The 15,393-nt window shown below is 41.0% G+C and overlaps 1 protein-coding gene across 3 annotated transcripts; it reads left to right on the forward strand.

The window, feature by feature from the left end:
* Positions 1 to 328: 328 nt before the first annotated feature.
* LOC101155125 (nucleolysin TIA-1) lies at positions 329 to 13,612 on the forward strand. Of its 3 annotated transcripts, none has more exons than XM_011481468.3 (12): positions 329 to 549; positions 2,125 to 2,221; positions 2,402 to 2,500; positions 5,369 to 5,423; positions 5,926 to 6,013; positions 6,300 to 6,375; positions 7,729 to 7,834; positions 8,310 to 8,408; positions 8,494 to 8,578; positions 8,665 to 8,806; positions 8,904 to 9,049; positions 11,785 to 13,612. In XM_011481468.3, exons 1-12 carry the CDS (start codon positions 524 to 526, stop codon positions 11,921 to 11,923), a joined length of 1,158 nt encoding a protein of 385 aa, XP_011479770.1. In that variant the 5' UTR covers positions 329 to 523; the 3' UTR covers positions 11,924 to 13,612. The 3 variants fall into 3 exon arrangements, with proteins under 3 accessions (XP_011479770.1, XP_004074554.1, XP_023816394.1); XM_004074506.4 differs by having other exon boundaries at positions 330 to 549; positions 8,901 to 9,049; XM_023960626.1 differs by lacking the exon at positions 11,785 to 13,612 and having other exon boundaries at positions 330 to 549; positions 8,901 to 9,053.
* The last annotated feature ends 1,781 nt before the right edge of the window (positions 13,613 to 15,393 follow it).

The following is a 15,393-nucleotide window of genomic DNA, read 5'->3' on the forward strand; positions in this document are numbered from 1 at the left end:
AACAAGCAGAAAACAGAGAAAGGCCTTTCAATAGAACATATTTTTAACTTAATGCAATAAAAACCTAACAATTTTTATTGTCAGTTTTGTTGAAAACTGATCAAAAATGGAGAAATAATCAATAAAGTAAACAAAGAGTTGAACTATTTTCACTTAAAAACATTTAACTAATTTGGTTAAACGTCTAAAAAAACATGCAGTTCTTGTTGCAGCCTTGCTGAAACTGTTTTTGATGCTAAAAGTTGTCATTTTTAACAGAAAGAGTGTTTGTTGTGTTTTTATTATCTCCTATTTGGTAGTCTTCCTTTCACAGAACCTTTGCGCATGCGCGTTTGGAGTCGGCCCCCGGTCGCTACGCCATCTTTGTCGGCTGCCCCATTGTTCACTCAGAGACTACCAGCGGTGTGAAAATCCCTCATATTTCTGCTGAAAATAGACCCACGGCGTCACCGACTGCTGCCCGCGACAACCGTGGATTTGCTCTCAGGGTCGCAGCTTGTTTTTGGCCGGCAAGTGTGACACAATGGACGACGAGCAGCCCAAAACCCTGTGAGTGTGCGACTGCGTTGCCGTTAGCTTGTGTGCTCGTCACGTAACATTTAGCGGCAGCGCCGGCGCGACGTTATTTTACCGCACGATGGGTTTGGTTTGTTCCTTCCTTCCCTAGGCTTTCGTAAGACGCTATCAATGTAGTTCCTTGTGTAGAAGTTGTCACGTTGTGTTGGTTTTACGATTCCGATGTAAAGAAATCGATAGGAAGCTAATTGCTAGCTTGTTAGCATGCTAGCAGGTTCCAGAAAAATCTGAAATTGGCTTGACTCGGTTGATTCCGGTTGACTGTCTACGCTTTAAAAAAACAGTCTTGAACGACCTCGTGTAGATGCAGAACACGATTTTGATCTTTTTTATTTATATATGAACGCTGCACTGTCGTAAATGTGACAGGAAACAAAAAAAACCGCTTTGAAGTCCTGCTGCGAGCTAGTAGAACATTCAGTGTAGTAGTTTGTCTTTCCTCAAGCCAAGTAGGTATAGTTTCATGTCTTAAGGGAAAAAACTCAAGAAATCTGCCTGCATTTAATGAAAACAAATTTTACAATTATTCAAATAATAGGGGAATTTATAAAGATATCTCTAACAAAGTATGTTTTCGAACGACATTTCTGTGTTAAAATAAAATGCAATGGAAGCTAACAGTAACATTATATTGTTTGTCCCTCAACTGCATAACATTTGGAAACACATTACTTCAGAATATCTGTCTTCAGATAGATTTGTACTAAAGATAAATTTAAGGTTATATATTTTATATACCCCTAATCAACAGCTCACAGTCTGCTAAAGGAAGTAAACCCTTTTTGGACAAAATAAGCATTTCTTTTTTAAGGAAAAGGTGCAATTTTATCTGACAGTCACATAAGTTGTGTGTTTAATATACATGTTGAAGAGAAGGGTAACTGCAGATATTTGGATTATAAATCATTTAAGTTTCTCAGGAAGAACAATTACCTGTAGTTTGGTTAAAGGGTTGATTTGATTTCAGCTTCATGGCGTCTCTTGTTTTCTGGTTTACCGCTTACCTCATTACAGCAGATGCACAGGATTAGTCATTTCTGTTCAGTCTAAAATCATGTCAGAAACTGAAACCTGGAGGTTTTGGTGGCCACAGCTTTTTCTTCTTGCCTACATAGTTTGCAGATTATTGTAGTTTTATTTGGAAGAGAGAGGATCTCAGCAGCCTGCTAAACCTCAGTGAATAAAAAGGCGTTAATGTCGTTTATACTTCTCTACAAGTTTTTTTTTTTTTTTTTAAAGGTTGTGATGCATAGTTAAAGAAATCTGAGGATAAACCACATATTTACCTTTGCTGCCATTAGGATATATTAACAAAAATCACTTTAAATCTCATCTTAAAATACAGTAAAAATATTTTTTCCCCCTACTTTTAGAACGTAACGGCCATATTTATTACATACTTAAGTTAAAAATAAGAAAATTAGTCTTTTGACTTTATAAAAGCTGCAACAACAAGCACATTTTTATATATGCAAAACGACAGCTTTTGTTTGATTCATTTACCTGCAGGAGTGTTTCATAGTAACTACAGATTGTCTGTTTGTTCAGGTATGTTGGGAACCTGTCCCGGGACGTGACAGAAGCCCTCATCTTGGAGTTGTTTGGCCAGATCGGACCCTGCAAAAGCTGTAAAATGATTGTAGATGTGAGTTTCTACACCTTTCTCTACTAAATGTATTGCTTACAGCCTTCGCCAGGTCAAACATTTGGTAGATTTCCAAGAGTCGAGTGTTTTCCTGGTGTTCAGCGGTACCTCGGCCTCAAATGTTATTGCTTTCTGATGCTGTTCTCGTCACTTAATATGTGCATTTCCTGTCCACTCCAGACAGCAGGTCACGACCCGTACTGCTTTGTGGAGTTCTATGAACATAGACACGCCACTGCCACAATTGCAGCCATGAACGGTCGGAAAATATTGGGTAAGGTAAGCTATCATGACCTCTTGGTGAGTCACAAAGGGCAGACTTTGACATGAAGAAACTGGAGAGACGTGTCTTGTGGAACCTCATCTGACTCCCCCTCCACTTGATTTTGTTTTTTCCTCCCTGCGCACATCAGTCTTCTGTGCTCAGTAAATAACTGAAGGAGGAACTTGATCTATCTTATCTCCTGTCTGAGGAGTTTAGAATTAGTCATTCTTGTTTTTCAATGCTGACAGATTCTAGTTTCTGAATCATTTTTTATGCTTGAGGTCATTTGGCTTTAAGTACCAAGTGCTGTTATATTTCAACTTGGTGAATTATATTGTTAGTCTGTTCAGCTTCCTTGCTGTAGCTTAAGTCTTTAAATGTATTTGTAACAGTTTAAATATAAAATAATTCACCAGATCCAGACAGTTTTACAAAGTGAGGTGTTTTTAATTAAATCCTTCACATTATAGCTATTTTTTTTTAAACATTTCATTCATGTCTGCATTCTTGCTACTAACTTATTAAAGACGAACAGTGTTTACTGTGCTATAATCTCCAACCTTTTCTGAATTAAATCAACTCAAACCATCAGATCTTGGATTTGCAGAAGACGATCACTCACATTCTTGATTGGTGTGTTTTTTGTTTTTTTCTCCTCTGAGACTTGAGAGTGAAATCCTTTCGTAGATGCCGTTTTGTTTCTGTTTCTCAGTTGACTTTATCCCTTCCTGTTTCTAACTTAACGGGCTGAATGGTCTGTGGAAGCGGCTACACGAGGCATCTCTTTAGGGTAGCCAGATAGTTGGTCAACGGTCACTTTTGTGTACTTTCATGGTTTTTTATCCAAGAAGTCGGATGTTGGTGGCTTTTTATTTTTTATTTTTTACTCGTATTAGTAGTTCTCGTAGTGGTTTTAATTGTATAAAACAAGTGTAATTGACAAAATGATGGTTAAAAATGTCGGATGTGTTTTTAGAATTTGAATTTTGCTAACCTTATTATAAAGCCATGTATGTGTGCTTGTATTAATGACTGTATATGGGAACTGGACTGAGTGACTCCTCCCCCCCTGGTGTTCCAAACAGGAAATACCTGCTGGCTGCAAAAAGCCAACATCCCATAGACTTCTGTACAGAAATAAACGGCTGTTACTCATTCAATTGGTCAGAAGAACCATTCCCGCTCTAATACACCCCCCACCCCTCCACGTAGTTCAAGTTATAAACAGTCCAATCAGAATCCTCAATAAAAGTAGGTGGAGCCTGCTGGCCTTACGTTCAATAATTTTGTGTGGCCCACTTTGAAGTGGAAGAGGCGTGGACTTCCGACACGCTCACTCGTGATTGACAAGAGTGGTTGCCCTAAAATAAGTGGCTCAGATTGATACTGACAAATCACTGCTTCACGTTGTTACTGACGCCTGGTTCCAACATGGCGGCGTCCGTATCACAAAGAAATGTGACTGACTAAACGTAATTTGGTTGGGGGCAGACGTTGTCAGTCTCTCTGTCCAGTTCTCAGATGCAGACTTGTACACAGCAACATAAAAAGGAGACACAATAGAAGAAGCTATTAAAGATCGATATGTTGGAAGTTAGATGTGACGCAAGGAAAGTCGAATTGTTTAACGCTTTGCGGAAAAAGTTTCGTGAGAACTGATTTTTTTTTTAAAACCATTAATTTAGCTTAAAAAAAAACATTTGAAGCTTTGAGGCTTCAATCTAACAGGAACAGAAAAGCACAGTGACACCTGGTGGCCAAATGAAGCCAATACACTTCAAGAAATCAACCGACTAAAACCCATGTTGGGGGAAAATTAGTTTTAAACTATTTTCGTTGCAGCTTTTAGTACAAACTGTTTAGAAGGAACACAAAATCGCCCCCGTCCCCCAGTTTAATGCTTAAAAACACAAATTAAAATAGTTTCTGCTAAAATAATTAAAGAATAATTGCATATGTGGTTGATAACCACCTAGAAAATAGTATGGGGACAGTGTCTCTGAGTGTAATTCGGCTGTTTTGCATAGACGTCTCCTTGACGACGTCACCGGGAGATTTTTCTGTTCTGTACAACAAAGTCGACTATTTCACTTATGAAAAATGTGAATTGGTTTGCCGTATTCACCTATTAGTGTGAAGTCGTTAAGTTTGGAAATCATTTAACGGATAGATCAGGATGTTTGGCGACGGTGCGCAGAGATGCCGTCGGGATCTTGTCACTCCATGCTCCTCCATGTCGTTTGCTTTGATGCCAGTTTTCCTCGAGTGCGTTTCCATCTGTGTCTGAATGAGTTGACCGTGGCCCTGCTGTGTCATCGTGCATCATGTAACATTGATCTTACTCTGATGCTCTTCTGTCCCCCTGCATCTTTACTGCTGTGTTCTTTTGCAGTTATTTCCACATAAAAAAACACATAAGAGCAACTTCCAGAAAAATACATTCAGTTGAAAATATTTTATCCTCAACAGGTATTGAAGGACCGTTTGAGGAGTATAGCAAGTTCGTATAAATCACTTGTTTGTAAGTCCCTTGTTATTTGGACCTTACTTCCTACAATTTTGCTCCAAATTGTTACTAGACTGAGATGTTCCTGATGATAAAGGTGAAGCCTTGATATCCCTTTCTGTTCTGCCCTGTATTTTACTGTTAATTAATGCAGAGGTGTTTAAGAAAATGACAAATAGTGGTTTTAGAACCAAGTCTGACTTAAGAGACCTTCATTTAAAAAAAATAATAATTAAGAAGTCTTTCAAAATATGACTCGAGTAAAGCTGGTGTGTGAAAAACTCAAATCAGAAAACAAAAAAAGCCTCTTGTTTTCTACAAGTGTCCTTCCCATCTCACCTCCTCTTCCTCCTTTCTGCATCTTTGTTTCTTTCAGGAGGTGAAGGTCAATTGGGCCACAACGCCAACGAGCCAAAAGAAAGACACGAGCAGTGAGTGATCAGCCCTGACATTTGATCATTACTTTTATGCCGAAAACGGGTCATTTTTGAAGGTTTTGGCCAATCCAAGAAAGCATTAGAAGTATTTCAGAAGTGCAGTTGTTTATAGGATCCAGGGCAAAATGCAAAAAGTCATTATTATTAATACAAGTGAAGGTTGTTGTTTGATTGTTTTTTTTAAGCATAAGATTTGGTTTGTTAGGAGTTTTAACCAACAAACCCAAAAGACCTTCCATAAACAAACTTATCCTTATATATAGAAGTATTAATATTATGATATGTCATAAGAAATTACATTTTTTGTTAATATATTAAGGCCCTTTGCACCCTGATAGATTTTTCTGTGTCTGTGTGTGATTTTATGTATTATTTTTTTAAACGGCTCTTTGTGTTCTGTGTGCTGATTGGCTGTAGACTATTGTCAATCAAACTCCTCCGTACCGTTTGAATGGCGATCGTTTGAACTGCGTGGATGTTGTTTTTCTGGTTTTAGGTCACTTTCATGTTTTTGTCGGAGACCTCAGTCCTGAAATCACCACAGACGACATAAAAGCGGCTTTTGCTCCGTTTGGCAAAATCTCGTGAGTTTATTTTTTTCTCCTGTAATTTATGAAGCAGCTGTTTGTTTTACAAAATAAAGCCGGCAGTCGTGTTATGAAGAAGCGACATGCAGCAGCCTGTGAAGTTTGCAGATGAGGCTTCAGGCTTGAGTGTATTGTTGATCAAAACAGACCTTTTGGAGCATTTATTAAGAAATTCACCCCTTTGATATTTCTTTTATAGCCCAGATATTTTTGCATCGTGCCGGATTTAAATAAATCGTTCTGAATATTTGTTGTTTCTTTTGTGTATAATATGTTTGTGCAGGGATTGTCGGGTGGTGAAAGACATGGCCACGGGTAAATCTAAAGGTTACGGCTTTGTCTCCTTCTTTAACAAATGGGTAAGTTCGCCTGCAGGACTGTTCAAGCAGTGGTGTCCGACCTTTTTCAGGTTTGATGTCAGACAAAGTTTTCACAGTTTTTTTTTGTTTGTTTGTTTTTTTGCCTCCAGTTTTGCTTTTGAGGGTAAAGTTCTAGATTTCATGTAGGAATCATTAAAACGTGATATCAGTTTACCTGAAACCATAAGTGGAAACAAAAGAAATCAGACGTCAACGTCGTCTGACTTTTAGGATACAACCATTAGTAAAAATTTAAAAAAGCCAATTAAACAGATATTTATCACATTTTATTAATAGACATGAATTCCCCTTTTGAGCAACTTCATTAGCAGCATACTCGTAACGTCCAACAGCTGGTTGCTGACTGTAATATTATGGGCTGTGGGAACGACTGTCAGAATTAATCCACATTTGGAGCAAAGACTCCAGGTTTTTGTCTGTTAAATGCATCTTTCTTTTATTTTGAAATCAAAGGCTCTTCTTAGAGCTGTGATGGTTTGGGATTTTTGATCACAGCGGTGATGAAGCAGCAGGAGTCCCGTTGAACACAAAATCCCCCGGCGGCCACGTCACAAATGAATACAATTCATGATTACAACGCAGTATTCTTTATTAACAAATAACAGTAACAACTAACTACTACCTATCTAACTATTGAACTAACTATATAGGTGTTGTAGCAGGAGTATGCGTGTGTGTGTCAGCGTGCAGCGTGTGTAAGAGGAAGGAGCGCGTGCCATACCAAAATCCTCCGGCCGCGTGGCGCACTCAAGAACGCGCGCAGCTTGTAACGGAAATGAATAAAATGGAAATTCCCCCAGAAGCCCTTAAGGTTTGAACACAGGACTCGCAGAAAAAGTAAATTATTATCAAAGATGTGTTTATGAAAGGTCAAATCACGCACCATATGCAGAACTTTAAAAGAAAAACAAAAAAAAAGGTGATGAGTCATCACTGCTGTGATGCAGTTGTCATCACACCCCTGACTCTTGTGTTTTCTTTTACTGTCCAAATACAGTTGTTGTTTTGTTCACTTTGCTAGTTTGGGAGTTCCAATTTAGCAGTTGCTTTAAGAAAGCCGTGGATGGATTTTCAACACGTGACCGAGCGACTTGTCGTGCGTTAAAAATGATGAGGTGGAGAGAATCTAGTAGTTTTTCAAAATAAAACTTCCTGCTGAACCAGATTACAAAGTAAAGGGGAGAAAATGTAGGTTGTTATTTTTTTGTGGCCTGGCTCCAACCGTCCTACAGAGCCCCCGAGGGTTGGGAACCACGGCTTTGGAAATCAACCAACGAGATGGATCCGTGTCGCAGATGTTTTTTAACCCACGTCTGCTTTTGCCCTTTCCAGGACGCAGAAAATGCCATCCAGCAGATGGGAGGACAGTGGCTGGGAGGGCGACAGATCAGGACCAACTGGGCCACCAGGAAGCCTGCCCCGAAAACCACAAACGAATGTACATTTATGAACCCCACCTGCACCTTCAACCAGATCTACACAGTCCCTTTAGATCTGTTGTTTCCAGACTTTAGTAAACAAGATCAAATGGAAATGTTTGCAGTATTTTGTTTTAAATCTGCAGAACAGCTTCAGTTTGCCCCCTTTTTTTTTAAGCTGGTTAAAATAAAGCCCTTAATGTTCAGATTAATGAATGTTTCATCATCACGTCTTTTTAAGGAGGTAACTGAGCGCGTGCAGATGTTCCTTCTGTGCAGCGTTAGATTAACTGTTAATGAAACCATTGTTCGTGGTGTTTGAAGGAAAAATAGAGCTAAAGAATCTTTAATTTCGAACAGTCAAAATACATTTTAAAAAGCCTCCGTTTATGTTTTTTAAAGGTTTCCAAGAAAAATAATGTCAGTTCTCCTAATTCTGAGGGTTTTCATGTGTGGATTTAGGATTAAGCTTATCAAATCTCTTTCCTTTTGTAGCTTCAAGTTCAAAGCAGTTGTCCTTCGATGAGGTGGTGAACCAGTCCAGCCCGAGCAACTGCACCGTCTACTGCGGGGGGGTCACCACCGGTCTCACAGGTAAAGCCCAGTTGGACATAAAACTGGCGTTAAAGCGTCGGCCGAATGTCAAATAAAACCTTTTTGTTTTTGCTTTACTTCCCAGAACAAATTATGCGTCAGACCTTTTCGCCCTTTGGCCAAATAATGGAAATTCGCGTTTTCCCCGAGAAAGGGTACTCGTTTGTGAGGTGAGCTGACGTTCTGATGCTCCTCACACGCAGTTTTCGCTTTTATTTTTATCTTTTTAAATCCATATTCATATTTTTCTGCACAGATTCAACTCTCACGAGGCAGCGGCTCACGCCATCGTTTCCGTCAACGGCACGTCCATAGAGGGCTACGTGGTTAAGTGTTACTGGGGCAAAGAAACCACAGACATGGTCCAGGGCCCCATACAGCAGGTACCCATGGCACAGGTATGAGGACTCGGCCTCCCACAGGATTCGTTAAGCCGCTGTGTTTGCCAGCGCGGCCCTGAGTAACGGCGATCTTCATAAATGTGCACATCAGCAGAGCACACTGGGCTTCGCAGCGCAGCCTTACAACCAGTGGGGGCAGTGGTACGGCAACACGCAGCAGATCGGGCAGTACGTGCCCAACGGATGGCAGGTGCCGAGCTACGGCGTCTATGGACAGACCTGGGATCAGCAGGGCTACAAGTGAGTGGAAGGAGGGTTCAAAATGGAAAAAAAAAGAAAATGCTGTCTACTAGAAAAACACTGGAACAATGAAAAGCGGGCGGCCTAAACAAATACAAGCAAAAGTAAAGGTTGATTGGTCAATCTACATTGTTCCGCTGTGTGAATAAGTGCATGCGGCCCTGCGACAGACTAGCCACTCGCTCAGGGTTCACTCCGCCCTCACACAGGCTGGGATAGGCTCCAGCAACCCTGCGATTCTGAAGTGGGATTAGAAAATGGGTGAACGGATCGCATTCGGACGAAGACGATAAAAACTTCAGATTTAGTGAAAGTGGTATCGCTGTCATTTCTAATTGACTGTAATTCTCACATGTAGAGAAAACCATGTTTTGTGTGATTTCAACATGTTCTTGTGGCGTTTTTCTGATGATGGAGGAAACATAAAAAGACAATTCTGAGTATTTCTTTATTCAGAGGAAAAAATGCTGTTTGAAAAAGTTTGCATTTGTGACGTTGAAAGTGTGCTGGTTGGGCGTCAGGCTCCCCGCTCCGCTCCGCAATGGGCTGGGAAAGGGCGAGTGGGTTGCTGCGCACCAACAGTCCCGCCCACATTTCGGGGGTGAATTTCTAATGACAGCGGTTTCTGTTTGGCTAAAAACACTTTAAATTAAAAGGCGGATTTATTTTAAAATCAATCAAAAGTTGACCGGTAGAAGTGTTTTGATCCTCCAGAAGGTCGTTCCTCAGCGCTGAGGCACATTCTTGATACCGACACCAAACACCCAAAATACAACTGATGGACAGACGCTCACATTTCAGACACACTGCATGTCTGTAAATAAATACCAGTCATGTTCAGTCCAGCTGGTCTCACTTTTTTCAGTTTTTTTTTTTTCTGTTCTTGCAGTTTCACATTAATGAAATACCTGATTGCAGGGAATCAGCAGTAGAAACAAACCAGGAGCTCCGATCGGTCATTCCCAATCTATTTTTGAGAAGAAAGTCCTCCACCGTCCTCAGATCAGTTGTTTATGTGAAGCAGATGGCGTTTGTGTTCCCTGTCTGCATTTCCTGTCAGGTTTGCACCCAACAAAAACGTAGCGTAATCTTTTTTCTTCGACGGCAGGGAATTGAACACCGTCGCCTCAGTAAAAAGAGGTGGTCAGCAGCTCTAGTGGTGTTTTATTTATTTATTTTCTGCTCGAGCTTGTCACTTTTCACACACCCAGCAAAAAGGGAATCTGAAGCTGAGCTAAAACAAAAGGTTGGTTTAGAAAAAGGGAATTTCAGAACTGCAGAAATGAGTTACAAATATTCAAACAAGTCATTTGAACGAGTCAAATTATATCACAAGTCACGGTTGTTATTGACCTGAAATAGATCCAGGACATCTTTAGGCAAAACTTCAACCACTGTTTTTTCCCCTTTTAAATAAACTTTATTGACAAATATTGCGAATATCAAACACTGACTCTAACGCTACATGGAAGCTTTGACCGTATGTTTCATTCACGATACGCAGATGATGTTTAAAGATCAGGTTTATTTATTTTGAAGAGCTCAATGAGCTCGTCTACATGTCAGGGTACACAAGATCCTTCAGTCCTTTACGTTGTAGTGCAGGAGCTGTGCCAGAACAGCGACTGTCAGCAGTTCCGTGTTTGTGACCCAGTTCGATGACCTTCTGTCCTGCATAAGCACTTAAAAGGAAAAAAATCAAAACGATAATAATAGTCTGGATGCAAATAAGAAAAAAGGTTCAGGAGGAAAATGGTCAGATTCTGTTCTAGACGGCGCGTTGCTGTCTGTAGCAAATACTGACACACACGACTACAGCGCCCTCTGGCAGCTGTAGTGGGAAACAACCGCTAACTGGCTACAGGTTGTTAGTGGGAAAAGAATTGATATATAAGCCTAACTATGTTTAAAAAGAAACACACGTAAGTCGCATCCCTGGCCCAACTATGAAAAAAAAACTACGTTAAACCACAGAAAATACGGTAATTACACCCATATTCATGCTCAACTTTTTGGTTGTAAATTTATCCATAATGAGGGCTGTAATGAGTATCCATATCGGATACTCATAGCGCCCTATCCAGTAGGGATGGGCTGATGTGTTTTCCGTCCGATATGTTAACCGCCATTTATGGCCGATAAATAGCTGATATTTGCCAATACTTCAGAATCTATAACAAAACAAAGTTTAGATCTTCTTTTTTTTCTTTTAGAAATGCTAAACTTTTCTTTTACCGGACGATCACATTGTACTTGAGCTTTTTAACATGCTGCAAAGAATCTCCTGGGAACAAGTATCACTATAAAACTTTCACATAAACATATCTGTAAGCATTCAGACCATTTATTGAATATTGGACGGAAGTGTAAACCATAAGCTTTCCCTTGATCTATTAGGAACAACACCTGTCAAACCTGTTCATTTTTGAACACCCTATCATCATAAAATGACATTTTATGGAAATAACAGTCAAATACTGACTATGACTGTAAAAAATAAGCTTCCCAAACTTGAACAAGTAAACATTTAAAAAATAAAGTGTTTCTAAAAACAATCAGAAGATTATGGGTATTGGACCGATAAACTCAAATTATGGAAATATCGGCCAATACCGATACTGGCACGGATATATCGCCCACCCCACTGTCCAAAACTGCCTCACACCGTGGACCTCAGCTGTGCTATTGGCTCAGAAGGGATTCAAACCGTCTTGTGTCCGTTCTTCTTCCTGCAGTCATTTACACGCCGGAGCCGGATGGACGGGAATGGGCGCCCTCAGCAACGGAGGCATGGTGGAGCCCGGGCAGGGCGTCAACGGGACGGTGCTAACCAACCAGGCCGGCATGAGCACCGCCGGCTACCCCACCCACTGATCGCAGCCCCCCGCCCCACCTCCACCCCGTCCAAAGGCCACAAGGATGATACTCTGCCGGTGAAGGAGCGCATCAAATGTGCTCCGACTCTCACGTCACAAAAATTACTGTTATTGAAGCTGGTACGCCATTTCCCTGATTCTACCAGCCCCGAGTCTCACCCACTGCCCGACTACAGATGTAAAGATAAAGATTCACACTCTGACACTCTGCGAGCTTCTGCTAATCCACCTTGCATTCCTGGGCCCATTTTAGTTTCTTTTATTTTTGAGTATAAACTGGCCAAAATGTAAATTACACGTGTCAAGGTTTTTCAAGCAGAGAGTCAAGTTTGGAGGGAAAAAAATCACCCCCCCCCCCCCCCCCCCCCCTTGTTTTCAAGCCCCTCCGAGCCAAAGAGCAAGGGCAACAATTTTATACCAATATTTAACAATCATACAGACAGAAGAGGCGGCGAACTTTGCCGCAGAAAGCGCCCGATAGTCCGTCGTTTCAGCGACACACCGACAGTCGTCGTCCTCCCCTCCCCTGCGCCGGAGCCGTCACTCTCACCGTTGCTCTGTTTCCATAGCGACACGAGTCCCAACCAGTTCTCAGGGTCCTGTCGAGTCATTCTGTGGGGGGTTGAGGAAGGGCGTGGGGGAGGAGAAGTGGGCGTGTCCCCGTCATCTCTGGGACCGGACTGAACAGACGGAGGAGATCTGTGGATTGAAGCGTGTGTTTGCTTCTGTGTGTGCATGAACTGATGCTTTTACTCACCAAGACAACGTCCTGGTCAACGTCTCCTGAACCCAAAAGGACTATGCCATCTCTGTTGTTTAGTTTTTTTTTGTTGCTACATTTATGATAGAGAACATTTTTTGTTTGTTTTTTGAGAGGGGGGGGGGGGGGGGGTACTTAAAAAGCTGAAATTGTACAAAGAGCTTTGACTTTTCATGTTTCATTTCAGGACTGAAGAAAAGTCTGCGAAACCATCGAATCATGCCAGACCTTGTCGAGTTTGTTTGGGACAGAGGCTGCCAACTTGTTCTTTTTTTTTAAATTAGTATATATCTCAAATTAAATGATTGCAGGGAGTACTGCCAGTCATCAAACCCTAACAGGCAGACAAATGTTGCACATATATACTAAAGCCTGTCTTCACAAAATTTGAAATGCAAGAACTTGTTTTTTTTTTGTTGTTTTTTTTTGCATTCCACTTTATTTGTGATTTTATTCGGGAGCCAGGCTTATGTAAATAACACAAGCGGTCTGTCACAATGTACTAAATCTGTATAAAGACATGTTCATGAAGAAAACCTGCTTGTTACTGGTTGGGGGCTGAATTCCACACTGTAGAATCCCTGCCCAGTTCCAGTCCGTGAGCGGTAGAGCGTCCTTTCCCGCCGGAGGGAAGGCGAGGCCACGCCTGGCCTGGCCCGGCGTGCGTAGGGACTGTTTTTAGAGACACAGACGTTCACACTGTGGCCGCTAACGTCTCGATCATAGTCGGAGAATCCATTGTATTGCCTTATTGAGGGAGTTTTTAAGTTAACCAAAAGTCATCCGGGGGGGGGTTAGGCAGTGCCTATGAATGTTTTTTTTTTCCCGCCAAGACTTTGGCAATGCGTCGCTCTCATGGTTTGTTTTCTTTCTTTTTTTTTTTTTTGTTGCTTTGTCCTATTAAAAAACGCTGATGTTTGAAACGGCCCCCATTTTTTCTCCATGTCATTTTTAAGAGAAGCAGACACCAACTTCACTGCTGTTTGACAGCTTGGTTCAAAGAGGTGGGTGCTGATGAGGTTTATTAAAATACTGTAGTATATTTGGAAAACTGAAAATTTTACTCCTGGTAGCTCTGGCTTTATTAGCTGTCTACATTTTTACCATTTATTTCAAGGACACATGATGTAGTTGTTATAAACTTGTGTAAAAGTGTCGGTGTACTTGAAGCTCCCCTCCGATAATCTTTTGATCAATTTTCAAAGCAATGTTTTTGTTTTTTTAAATTATGATTCAGTTTTTAGCCAAAATCCCAAAACTTGTGGTTCTCTAGGACACAATTCACCTCTGGGTTGTGACGGGACTTCTGGCACGGACCAACCGCGACGCTGAAGGTTCTCTGTTGAAGCTGTTACGTACATTTTTTGCACTTTCCACCTATCCGTGCGTGATGAACGTAATCCATACGGGTTTCTTGTGTTCGTCATTCTCAGTGTACGTCGAGGATTTGGAGTTTTTACGTAAACGTTGATTTTTGAGCTATCCAGAATTTTCGGTCTGTTGAGAATTACGCAGTTTACGTAAGGGTTAATGGCCATCGAAGTGTGCGTTATTACTTTTTAACGCACGCCGTGGAAGCCTGAACCGTCCACGCGAAGCGTTTAAAAAGTAATAACGCACACTTCGAAGGCCATTAACCTGCTTATACCATGGTCACTTACAAAAAACAAAACAAATTAAACGGTTTTTAGTTCTTAATTCTTGTTTTTTTTTCCGATTTGGATCGCTTTTCTCACAAAATGCGGACTATGTGTTACGTGATGCGGCGCCGCATCACGTAACATATAGTCCACGTCACGCCTCACCACCGCTGCAGTCAAGATTCGGCGATGTATATATGCTGATCGTCCCGATGGGTTGACTAAAGAATCAGTTCTGAAAGAAAGTTAAACTCTTACCGCTTGTTTTTGTCCACATGATGAATCAAAAGGTTGTTTTAAAGAAGCCGGCGCAGTGATACAAATCATTTAAGCTAGGTGACCGGAACTTCTTTTTTCACCGTGCGGTTATCAGGTTTTAATCCACACGCAGCAGCCAATCAGAATCGAGTATTCAACCGGACCATGGTATAAGCCTATTAAATGTAGTTTATACGCAATTATTACTTGAACCTTAAGCGGATGTGTGGGATTTTTGTGAGAGGCAATGCATACGCAAACGTGTGGCTTTCCACAACAGTTGGACGTACGTCTAATGGACTTTTCACCACTTTTCGGTGCATTTACCACCGATGTAAAACCTTTTTTATCCCGCATTCGACGCACAAATCACATAAAAATGATGTATTTGACTCAGGAATCACAATTGAATTTCATATAAACGGCACAATGATCTCATGGTTACGTAGATTTACATGTTCTAATGTGTGGATTTTTCATTCTTGTGGTTTTAATGTGGCTCATTCCAAATGCATTTGTGAACATTTCACGTTAAGTGCTATTTTGTGGGGTCCAGATGACCCCACCCTCACATTGACATGTTCTCCCTACCATGACAAAGGTGGATAAAGGTGGAAAGATTTCATGTAATCCATGGACACCAGTGAAAATCACAACTCATTGAAGAAAAAAGGTCCAGTGCACTGTCTAGTGGGTCTAGTTGACCCAACTCCCAATGTTAAAGTGCCTAGGATAGAACAAGGGTCACGCTTCATTTTCTATAGAAATGTCCTCCGTAATCATAAAAGAGTCACAAAAACATGTTAAAAA

Source organism: Oryzias latipes, chromosome 12 (genome assembly GCF_002234675.1).
Source record: "Oryzias latipes chromosome 12, ASM223467v1".
NCBI classification, from domain to species: domain Eukaryota; kingdom Metazoa; phylum Chordata; class Actinopteri; order Beloniformes; family Adrianichthyidae; genus Oryzias; species Oryzias latipes.

What these genes read in the sequence shown, in the direction of transcription:
- LOC101155125 (XM_004074506.4), top strand. Translation starts at nt 524, where the DNA reads ATGGACGACGAGCAGCCCAAAACCCT. An exon ending in GTCGGAAAATATTGGGTAAG is followed by an intron (nt 2,501 to 5,368) that starts GTAAGCTATCAT and finishes TGTTTCTTTCAG; the next exon opens with GAGGTGAAGGTCAATTGGGC. An exon ending in GCTCCGTTTGGCAAAATCTC is followed by an intron (nt 6,014 to 6,299) that starts GTGAGTTTATTT and finishes ATGTTTGTGCAG; the next exon opens with GGATTGTCGGGTGGTGAAAG.